The following is a 12,186-nucleotide window of genomic DNA, read 5'->3' on the forward strand; positions in this document are numbered from 1 at the left end:
ATTAACTCAGAATCTATTCTAAGAATTGGTTTGTTAGATTCCATTTCGGATTTAGATTAGTTTGTTGTCGTGCTGCACCTCCACACTGAACTAAACTGAACTAAAATAAGTCGAGGACTCTTCATCAGCATTGGAAAGATGAGGACACAAACAGGCCGAGATACAGTCAGGGTGGAGGCAGCAGATGGGGGCAAACTCTCTGGATTACCACCAATCTCATCCATAATAAAAGCAGGAAACGCATTTTTTTTTGGAAGGAGCATCAAGTTGAAACGTTCATGAGTTAGAGGGGCAGAGCTAGGCCATTCGGCCCATCAAGTCCACTGCGCCATTCAATCACGGTCGTTTCTGGACATGAGGCAATAAAACACTCGTGATTCTTGGATGGGATAATCAAACACTACAGGGGATAGCCTGAAGGTGCAAAGTTTCAATAGACAATAGACAATAGGTGCAGGAGGAGGCCATGCGGCCCTTCGAGCCAGCACCACCATTCAATGTGGTCATGGCTGATCATTCTCAATCAGTACCCGTTCCTGCCTTCTCCCCATACCCCCTGACTCCGCTATCCTTAAGAGCTCTATCTAGCTCTCTCTTGAATGCATTCAGAGAATTGGCCTCCACTGCCTTCTGAGGCAGAGAATTCCACAGATTCACAACTCTCTGACTGAAAATGTTTTTCCTCATCTCCGTTCTAAATGGCCTACCCCTTATTCTTAAACTGTGGTCCCTTGTTCTGGACTCCCCCAACATTGGGAACATGTTTCCTGCCTCTAACGTGCCCAACCCCTTAATAATCAAGGAGGTGTGTGGGGCAAGTGTTTTACACAGAGGGAGGGTGGGGACCTGGAACGTGCTGCCAGGGGTGGTGGTGGAGGCAGATACCATAGTGGTGTTTAAGAGACTTGGATAGGAATGAATGAATGAATGGATATGTTTATTGGCCAAGAATGTACACATGGCAGGGAATGGAGGGATATGGATCACGTTTGGTCTTGGCATCATGTTCAGCACGGCCATTGTGGGCCGAAGGGCCTGTTCTTGTGCTGTACTGGTCCATGTTCTATTTACATTTGACAAGGTAAATATATATATGCATACACTACTTACAGTAGATAGATTCTTGATTAGTACGGGTGTCAGGGGTTATGGGGAGAAACATAGAACAATAGGTGCAGGAGGAGGCCATTCAGCCCTTCAAGCCAGCATCTCCATTCAATGTGATCATGGCTGATCATCCACAATCAGTACCCCGTTCCTGCTTTTTCCCCATATCCATTGATTCCTTTAGCCCCCCTAACAACTAAATCTAACTCTTTCCTGAAAACATCCAGTGAATTACCCTACAAACCTGAGAAGTCAAGTCAAGTCAAGTCAATTTATTTGTATAGCACATTTAAAAACAACCCACGTTGACCAAAGTGCTGCACATCTGACCAGGAAAAAAAGAAACATACAGTGGCAGGCAGCCAAACACAACGGCGCGGCCATCTTTAACAAAATGTTAATTCAATCACCCACAGTCCAACAATAAAAGCACTAAACAGGCACCCAAATTACCCAACCCCAAAAACCCCCCAAAACACAGTCCAACAATAGAAGCATTAAATAGGCATTCAAATCACACACCCTAAAACCCCCAAAAACACAGTCCAACAATAAAAACATCAAACAGGCACTCAAACCACCCAACCCCAAAAAAACACACAAAAAAGAAACATCCATCAAAGAAACATCCATCACAGTGAGTCTCCTCCAGTCCTCTCCTCACTGTGATGGAAGGCCACAATGTCTTTCCCTTCTCCCGCTGTCCTCGCCCGCAGCCAGGTTGTTGTGGTTGCAGGCCGCACCGGACGGTCCACAGCGGGCCAAGCCCAAGGCGCGTCGCGTCGCAGCCACTCCCGCAGCCTCCGAAGGCAGGAGAATGGGGTTTGGAGGGAGAGATAGATCAGCCATGATTGAATGGCGGAGTAGGCTTGATGGGCCGAATGGCCTAATTCCGTTCTTATCATTTATGACCTTATGACAGAACGTGAGGACAGGATGGAACCCGGGTCCCTGGTCCTGTGAAGCAGCGGCACTACCCGCTGCACCACTGCGCCCTTGGGACCAATTAAGGGTCCTGCCATGAATTGTATATTTTCTCCATACATTTGATCTTCCAATGTGCAGCACCACTCACTATGGCTTGCCTGCGGACTCTGCATGGTCCATGTGATGAATGGGCAATGCCTCAGGTGGTATCGAACAGCACGGTGGCACAGCGGTAGAGCTGCTGCCTCACAACGCCAGAGACCCGGGTTCCATCCTCACTACGGGTGCTGTCTGTACGGAGTTTGTACGCTCTCCTGCGTGGGTTTTCTACGGGTGCACCGGTTTCCTCCCATACTCCAAAGACGTGCAGGTTTGAGGGTTGATTGTCTTCTGTAAAATAAATTGTAAATTGTCCCCAGTGTGTACTGTGTGGAGTGAACGCCGATCAGGGTTCAAACTCGGATTGCCAACTGTCCCGTATTACCCGGGACATCCCGTATTCTGGGCTAAATTGGTTTGTCCCGTACAGGACCGCCCTTGTCCCGTATTAGGCCCGGACAGCGCTGTAGGCCTGGACACTGTAGGATCCAACACTGTAGGCTCGGGCACTGTAGGCCCGGGCACTGTAGGCCCAGACACTGTCGGCCCAGACATTGTAGGCCCGTACACTGTAGGCCCCAACACTGTTGGCCCGGGCACTGTAGGCCCAGACAGTGTAGGCCCGGACACTGTAGGCCCGGACACTGTAGGCCCGGACAATGTGGAGGCCTACAGTGGAGGCCCGGACAAGTGGAGGTCCTGGCACTGCCTAACGGAGGTTGAGTAGCAACCCGCCTCCCGGTCCGGGCGGCCGCCATTGGTGGAGAGGGTGCACGTGAGGTCGTGTGGGGCGCGGGGCGGTGAAGTTGGCAACCCTGGTGTAATCGAAGTGCCTGTTTCCACACTGCATCTCCAACATAGAAAGTCTAAAGTTGGTGAGCTGCGTTTTAGTGAAACTAAGAAGGCAGCAGTACCTGATGGCCCTTCGAAGGACTGGTTAACGTTCAGTACTTTTCCTGGATACGCTGCTAAGTGGTTGCCTCTGAAACTCAGTGACCACTGATGTGAATCCATCCGAGGAGTACTAATTAGAGTACCGTGAGCTGTAAGAGTGGAGCAATGTTTAATGAACAGCACAGCAAAAACATAACAAGTTGCAGAATTAGTGCCTGTGCGTCTTTGAAGAGAGACGGACCGCTTCATGTCACAGTTAGTGAGGCTCCAGCAAACGAGGGTCACTACTGTAATAATTGGCTGTGTAAATCACTGCTTACATCTGAGCTCATGAGCGTAACAGTTAGAAGAAAGACTGGCCGTGTACAGTAAATTGATAGAGATCGGGCATGAAGATGAAAGTTTATTTGTGGTTGCTGCAGAAACACTTGAGCATAGTTTGGAGATACAGCGTGGAAACCAGACCATCGGCCCACCGAGTCCATGCCTAACATCGATCACCTGTTCACACTAGTTCTGGTGACTCTGTATACTAGGGTTGCCAACTTCCTCACTCCCAAAAAAGGGACAAACGGTGACGTCACCGCCACGCGCCCCACGTGACCTCACCCAGCCAGCGACCACGTGCTCCTGCTCCCACCAATGGCGGCCACCTGGGCAGGGAGGCGGGTTGCTACGCAACCTCCGTTAGGCGGCGCCCGGGCCTACAGTGTCCAGGACTACAGTGTCCGGGCATACAGTGTCCAAGCGTACAGTGTCCGGGCCTACAGTGTCCAGTCCTACAGTGTCCGGGCCTACAGTGACCGGGACAACAATGTCCGGGCCTACAGTGTCCGGGCCTATAGTGTCCGAACCTACGCGGTCCGGACCTACACTGTCCGGGCCTACACAGTCCGGTCCTACAGTGTCCGGGCCAACAGCGCCATCCGGGCCTAATGCAGGACAAGGGCGGTCCTGTACGGGACAACCAATTGAACACAAAATACGGGATGTCCCAGCTAATACGGGACAGTTGGCAACCCTACCGTATACTGTCTCAGTGTACTACTACTATACACTTGTACTGTACCTGAGATGCTTATCTAAGGTGTATCATAGTGATACTTGTTCAGAACTCTATACAAAATGAATTTCACACTTCCTCGGTACATGTGACAATAAAGTACCATTCTAGAAACAAGGAACTACAGATGCGGATCAACTCAGCGGGTCAGGCAGCATCTGTGGAGAACATGGATAGGTGACTTTTCACAGAGTGCTGGAGTAACTCAGCGGGTCAGGCAGCATCTGTGGAGAACATGGATAGGTGACTTTTCACAGAGTGCTGGAGTAACTCAGCGGGTCAGGCAGCATCTGTGGAGAACATGGATAGGTGACGTTTCACAGAGTGCTGGAGTAACTCAGCGGGTCAGGCAGCATGTCTGGAGAATATTGTGTCTTTTTTTAAATAAACCAGGATCTTCAGTTCTTTTTTCTACAGTTCTCAGCTCCACTGAAAAATCTCAAGGTATGCCTAGTTCAGTTTAGTTTAGTTTGGAGATACAGCGCGGAAAAAGGCCCCTTCGGCCCACCGGGTCCGCGCCGACCAACGATCCCCACACACTAACACTATCCTACACCCACTAGGGACAGTTTACATTTATACTAAACCAATTAACCTACACACCTGTATGTCTTTGGCGTGTGGGAGGAAACCCACGCAGGTCACGGGGAGAACGTACAAACTCCGTAAAGACAGCCCCTTTAGTCGGGATGGAACCCGGGTCTCCGGCGCTGCATTCGCTGCAAGGCAGCAACTCTACCGCTGCGCCACCGTATCTGAATGGTGTCAAGTTAGGAAAAGGGGACGTACAACGAGATCTGGGTGTCCTAGTGCATCAGTCACTGAAAGGAAGCATGCAGGTACAGCAGGCAGTGATGAAAGCCAATGTAACAAGAGGAGTTGAGTATAGGAGCAAAGAGGTCCTTCTGCAGTTGTACAGGGCCTTAGTGAGACCACACCTGGAGTACTGTGTGTAGTTTTGAGGGAGTGCAGCGTAGGTTCACGAGGTTAATTCCCGGAATGGCGGGACTGTCGTATGTTGAAAGACTGGAGCGACTGGGCTTGTTTACACTGGAATTTAGAAGGATGAGAGGGGATTTTATTGAAACATATACAATTATTAAGGGATTGGACACGCTAGAGGCAGGAAACATGTTCCCAATGTTGGGGGAGTCCAGAACCAGGGGCCACAGTTTAAGAATAAGGGGTAGGCCATTTAGAACGGAGATGAGGAAAAACCTTTTCAGTCAGAGAGTTGTGAATCTGTGGAATTCTCTGCCTCAGAAGGCAGTGGATGCCAATTCCCTGGATGCTTTCAAGAGGGAGTTAGATAGAGTTCTTAAAGATAGTGGAGTCAGGGGGTATGGGGAGAAGGCAGGAACGGGGTACTGATTGTGAATGATCAGCCATGATCACATTGAATGGCGGTGCTGGCTCGAAGGGCCGAATGGCCTCCTCCTGCACCTATTGTCTATTGTCTGTTGAATAAGGGTCTCGATCTCAAGTCAAGTCAAGTCAAGTCAAGTTTATTTGTCACATACACATGCACGATGTGCAGTGTAATGAAAGTGGCAATGCCTGCAGTCTGAAACTGTATCTGCAGTTCCTTGCATCTACTGGGCTTGACGCTTGGGTTTCTGAGTTTGACTTGTACCTGCAGCTTTCCACCTCTGAGGTACGTGTGCTGAACCTTCGAGTGGCTCTGAACGAGCTGGGCAGGAGCGCTGGCTGAGATTGGAGAGCAAAATACAGAAGTTAAAATTCAAGTACATTGTCACTTGTGATTCAGATTGGTTCACATCTCAGACAAAGGACTGAAGTGCACAGTCAATTTGGCATCTGATGGCCTGTGCAAGATAGATACCTGTCCCGGAAGGAAATATATGAGCCTTGTCAACGTGTAGAGTGAAGAATGAATGAGAGAGACGGATGCACGCGCAGAACCCACCCGGAGGTGAAGTGACAGAGATGTATCGCTGCAAATTACTCTCATAGAGCCACGTTAATGTGGCAAAACCTTCAATTATGCTTTACCGGGACTTTATCAAACAATGTTTGACACCAACATACATAAGGAGGGAGCCAGCCAGAGAAGCCAGACAAAGAGGTCGTTTTTAGACAAGGTCAATGCAGATCCACAAAGTCACCCGTCCCTTCACTCCAGAGACGCTGAGTTACTCCAGCACTCTGTGAAACGTCACCTATCCATGTTCTCCACAGATGCTGCCTGACCCGCTGAGTTACTCCAGGACTCTGTGAAACGTCACCTATCCATGTTCTCCACAGATGCTGCCTGACCCGCTGAGTTACTCCAGCACTCTGTGAAACGTCACCTATCCATGTTCTCCAGAGCTGCTGTGTAACCCGCTGAGTTACTCCAGCACTTTAGACTTTACTTTAAACTTTAGAGATTCATTGCAGAAACAGGCCATTGGGCCACGCGAGTCCAAAGAGGCCAGCGATCACCCCGTACACTAGCACTATCAATTTTACCGAAGCTAATAAACCTGCAATGTCCAAAGAAGGGTCTCGACCCGAATCGTCGCCCATTCCTTCTCTCCAGAGTTACTCCAGCATTTTGTGTCTATCTTCAACTTACAAACCTGTACGTCTTTGGAATGCCAGGGGAAACCTACACGGTCGCGGGGAGAACATACAAACACCACACAGACAGCATCTGTAGTCAGGATTGAATCTGGCGATCTTAGGCAGGAACTCTGCCGCTAGGCCACCGTGCCAGCCTTTGCAGGTAGATCCTGCGATAATTCTTCATGACACCATCGTAATAGTTTAGTTTAGTTTAGAGATACAGCGCGGAAACAGGCCCTTTCGGCCCACCGGGTCCGCGCCGACCAGCGATCCCCGCACATTAACACGATCCTATACCCACCAGGGACAATTTCTACATTTACCGAGCCAATTACCTACAAACCTGCACGTCTTTGGAGTGCGGGAGGAATCCGAAGATCTCGGAGAAAACCCACGCGGGTCATGGGAAGAACGTACAAACTCCGTACAGACAGCGCCCGTAGTCGGGATGGAACCCGGGTCTGCGGCGCTGTGAGGCAACGACTCTACCCGCTGTGCCACTGTGCCGACCTAGTTATAGAGCTGTAAAGAAATAAAAATGCCCTAACTACTTTTCTTTTTCTTTTTTGCAGCCGTTGAGCAAATACCCGCCTCTGGTAAACGACATCTCTTTTTGGATTCCACACGAAGGATATGAGGAAAATGATTTCTATGATTTGGTGCGCAATATCGCGGGTGACCTGGTGGAGAAGGTCACTCTCATCGACCGCTTCTCCCATCCCAAGTAAGTGGAACTGGGGCAAGGTATCTCCCTGTGGCCCTGGCTTAACCCCAGCGTTCTGACCCTGTGCTCAAGTTCCTCATGTTTGTGTGTCTAGATATACAGATAATTCTGCTGTCAGGCAGCTATGCACTGTAAAAGATAGAAGTATCAATAGTCCAGAGTGTTTTAGCATGATATCAGTGCAGCGTGGACCCGTTGTGTCCAAACCTCTCCTGCGGGCCCGGCAACCCTTCCCCAACTGACGACCCGTAGAGTCTCCCCCGTGGCCGGGGGCGGGCGAGTGGGGAGAGGAAAGGGGAGAGGGAGCCACCCACCCTGGCCCCGGGCGGCCAGCAGCAGGAGAGTGGCCACGGCATGTTCGTCCTGCTGGCGGCCATCTTCTTTGACCCTCTGCAGCCACGCTGCACCACGGGAGGAAGGTCAAGCGCGAGGCACGCCGGGACGGGCGCGGTTCTCCTGGTGGAAGGGGGGGGGGGGAGTGTATTTATTAAAGTTTATTGTTAATTGTCTTTAAAATGTAACAAAACTTGATCAATCGAGACTGCAGGCGAATGGTGAGTAGGGCGGGCCTAAAATTGTTGTGCTGTCGTGTACCGTTTTGGCTGTATTTCAGGAACAAACAATTAAACAAACAAACTAACATACAAGATGAGAGTTTTAGTAGTATACTAGACCAAGTAGGCCCGCCGGGCCTGTTCCTCGTAGGGTTTCCATTACGACCTGGGGAAATCGCGTTTTGTCTTTAAAATAAATTGTCAAATAAAATGAATCTCAATGGGGGGGAGAGGAGGGGGGGGTGGGGTGGAGAGGGGAGGGGTGGGTGAGGAGGGGGGAATGGGGTGTGGGAGGGGGAAAGGGGAGAAGGAGCCACTGACACCATCCTGTCAGCGGCCATCTTTCTCCTTCACTGTGGTGCCGTGATCCTCCAGGGGAGGGGGAGTGCAATTAAAGGCGGTACAGGGAAGGGGAGAGGGTGTGACCGAGGAGCCTTGGACCCAAAGCCTCTCCTGTATTGGTGTAGCACCCTCAACCCTCTACTCAATCCCCCTTATCCCCCCCCTCCCTACCCCCCACTCTCCCACCTTCCCCACCCCCACTGACCCCCTTCCCCCCTTCCCCCCACTCCCACTCTCTTCCCCCCACCACCAACTTTCTTCCCCCCACACCCCCTCTCTCCTCCCCCATCCCCTCCTCCCTCTTTCAATCTCACTGTCCCCTTCCCCCCACCCACCATCCCCCCTTTCCCTCCCCCCCCGTTCTTCCCTGACCCCCACTGTTCTCCTTCCCCCTACCCCCACTCTCTCTTCAGGCTGAAGAAGGGTCTCGACCCCAAAACGTCACCTATCCATGTTCTCCACAGATTCTGCCTGACCCGCTGAGTTACTCCAGCATTTTGTGTTTTTACCAGCATCTGCATTTCTTTTTTTCTACACATAGAGGTGTACAGCATGGAAACAGGCCCTGCAGCGCATCCTGTCCATGCCAACCATGTCGCTGGCATTCAGGCATTGTTCCATTTGCCTGCATTTGGCCCATATCCGGCTAAACCCTTCCTATCCATATAACTGTCCAGATGTTGTTATTGTGTCCGCTGTCACAGCTTCCTCTGGCGGCTCGTCCAGACACAGATGACCCTCTGAGTGGAAAAAGTTGCCCCCGTGGACTCTCTTACATCTCTCCCCCTCTCTCCTAAACCTGTGCCCTCTAGTGTTAGAATCCTCTACCCTGGGAGAAAAGAACTGTGAGTGTTCACTTTATCCATGCCCCTCATGATCTTGTGCACCCCTCAGCCGCCTGTGCTCCAAAGAAAAGGTCCCAGGTTGTATCTTGCATCTTGTATCTTGTAGTCATCACCTCCGAAGAGCCCACCAGGGACTACATTGCAAGTTGACGAGGGTGGGCTTGGTCTGGCGGGGGCTTTGCCGTCTTTGGGCCTGGATGGAGGTCTTGAAGGTTGCGTAGGTGGGCATGTCAACAGAGGATTGTGGGAGGGCATTCCTGAGGGAAATTGCGTCAGGGAAGAAAGACTGGATGTAGGGAGTAGATGTGTGTTGTTGAACTATAAGTTGCTTGTTGTGGCTTCTTCTGGATCTTGCTGTTTTCTCTTTGACGTGTAAGTCAGCGTGGAGGTGGACATCCTTGTAGATGATCTTGTGAATGGTGGTCAATATGAGCATCTGGCATCTGGTTTCCAGGGAGTCCCAGTTTAAGTCGGTCAGCATATTGGTTACACTGGATTGTCGTCTGACGTCGCCATACACAAACCGGGCTGTTCTTTATTGAACATTTTGAAGAACATCTTTATTTTTCTTGGTACCGGGGTTCCAGGCAGCGGAAGCATACTCCAAGTGCGGTTGGATCATTGTTTGGTACACATTTTCTGGTACAAAGCTGATCCAAACTCTCACTGTAACTCAAGCCTAACAACCCAGGTAATGTTCCAATGTTAAAATGCTGTTCTCATTAATTTCCTGAAATTATCTTGACTCAAATCAGGTGTAAAACTAGTTTGCTTTTTGGGTTGAGTGGGAGGCATGGCAATTTACCCAATATCTTGTTACAGTTTCTTCAAGCAACTTAAAGAAATATATCCTTGCTAAACTTGCTCTGTATGTACTCTCTTTTTGTGCATCACTAATAGTCATATTAAACATCGAAAGACTTCCAAAGATGCATGTTCTACAACATATTGTACTAATTGCGTACGAAGATGGAAAGAGTGCAGAGAAAATTTAAGGTAGACACAAAATGCTGGAGTAACTCAGTGGGTCAGGTAGCATTAGGGTTGCCAACTGTCCCGTATTAGCCGGGACAATCCGTATTTTGGGCTACATTGGCTTGTCCCTTACGGGACAGCCCTTGTCCCGTATTGGGCCGGGGGGGGCGCTGTAGGCCCCGACGCTGTAGGTCCTGACAGTTTAGGTTCAGACACTCTAGGTTCCCGACATTTTAGCTCCGGATATTGTAGATCTGGAGGCCCGGGCGCCGCCTAACGGAGGTTGCATAGCAACCTGCCTCCCGGCCCGGGCGGCCGCCATTGTTGGAGCGGGAGCACGTGGCCGCTGGCTGGGTGAGGTCACGTGGGGCGCGGGGCGGTGATGTCACCTTGTCTCGTATTTGGAAGTGAAACAGTTGGCACCCCTAGGCAGCATCTCTGAAGAAAAGGAATGGGTGACATTTCGGGTCGAGACCCTTCTTCGGACTGATGTCAGGGAAGGGGGCGGGACTTATGGACCAAGCGCAGGCAAGTGGGACTAGGGTAGCTGGGACTTTGTTGGCGAGTTGGGCCGAAGGGCCTGTTTCCATACTGTATCACTCTATCACTCTATGACTCTATACACAGTGCACAATCGGGTCCTTCGACCCACAGAGTCCACGCTGACCAGCGATCCCCGCACACTTACACACACCGGGGATAATTTACATTTATACCAAGCCAATTAACCTCCAAACCTGCACTTCTTTGGAGCTTGGGAGAAAACCGAAGATCTTGGAGAAAACCCACGCAGGTCACGGGGAGAACGTGCAAACTCCATACAGACAGCACCCGTAGTCGGGATGGAACGCTGGACTCTGGCGCTGTGAGGCAGCAGCTCTACCGCTAAATGTTGCAGCATTGGGAATGTGGCGTGCAGATCTGGTCGCCCCGTTACAGAGAGGATGTGGAGACTTTGGCCAGAGTGCAGGAGAGGTTTGGCCAGAGTGCAGGAGAGGTTTGGCCAGAGTGCAGGAGAGGTTTGGCCAGAGTGCAGGAGAGGTTTGCTGCCTGGCTGAGAGGGTGTTCCCTACAGGGAGAAGTTGGACGAACCTGAATTGTTTTCTCTTGCACGTCAGAGGCTGAGTAGAAATCTGATAGAAGTATATAACATTGTGAGAGGTCAGAACCTTTCCCCCAGGGTGGAAATGTCACAGACGAGACGACGTAGCTTTAAGGTGAGTGGGCAACGTTTAAAAGCAGATGCATAGGCATGTTTGTAACACAGAGGGCGGTGGGTGCCTGGAACGTGCTGCCAAGGGTGGTGGTGGAGGCAGATCAGCATCATCATCATCGGTGGTCACTGGAGGCGAGTGTGACTGTCCTCTCCATAGGGTGGGACCCCTGTGCGTGACTTTGTTTAACGTGGGGAGACTGGTGCACAGACAGCCACCACACGGTCCTTGACAGATCTGGGTCAGGATCCAGTGGCGTGGAGTCCAAGACGACCGGGGACCCTTTTCTGCCGCAGCCTTCATCCATCCGCCTTCCCAGCCATTGTGACGCTCCACTAAAGTCAGCCGCCATCCTCCCTCCCTCCGCCTGTTCCACCGTTGAGGTCTTGGTTAGATCGCTCTTTGTCAGGGACCTCCCTTCCCCTCAACCTTACCCCCATGGGTGACCCTACCAGGAGTGTAGCTCCAGACGGCATCGCTCTCAGGATCTCAGGACCACACGAGCTTCTCCACCACCACAAGGTGACAATCCACGGAGAAGGGAGGCAGATACGATAGTGGTGTTTGAGGCTTTGAGAGGTTATGGAGGGAATGGAGGAATATGGATCACGTGCAAGCAGAGGAGGTTAGTTTAACGTGGCACTATGTTGGCCATGGGCATTGCGGGCCGAAGGGCCTGTTCTTGTGCTGCACTCTTTGATGTCCTTGTAGATCTGCTGGCAGCTGGTGGTTGAAAAAATAATAAAAAATTGTACTATGAACCTGGGTAAATCGACCACTGCTAATAGAGACGGGGAATCTCTCGGTTTTTAGGCCTGATTTCTAATCCCAAGAAGGGGAAGATTACTACAGGGTAGCCAAAAACTTGTTCCTA

At 50.9% G+C, this 12,186-nt stretch overlaps 1 protein-coding gene across 3 annotated transcripts in view; it reads left to right on the forward strand.

Moving 5' to 3' along the window:
* The window catches only part of fars2 (phenylalanyl-tRNA synthetase 2, mitochondrial), a 368,551-nt gene that overhangs the window by 283,310 nt on the left and 73,055 nt on the right, over positions 1-12,186 (forward strand). For all 3 annotated transcript variants that reach the window (XM_078413844.1, XM_078413860.1, XM_078413852.1), the window contains one exon: positions 7,231-7,382. In XM_078413844.1, coding sequence (XP_078269970.1) covers positions 7,231-7,382 — 152 coding nt within the window. The remainder of the gene's footprint in view (positions 1-7,230; positions 7,383-12,186) is intronic.

The sequence above is a fragment of the Rhinoraja longicauda genome, chromosome 2 (assembly GCF_053455715.1).
Source record: "Rhinoraja longicauda isolate Sanriku21f chromosome 2, sRhiLon1.1, whole genome shotgun sequence".
NCBI classification, from domain to species: Eukaryota; Metazoa; Chordata; class Chondrichthyes; order Rajiformes; family Arhynchobatidae; genus Rhinoraja; species Rhinoraja longicauda.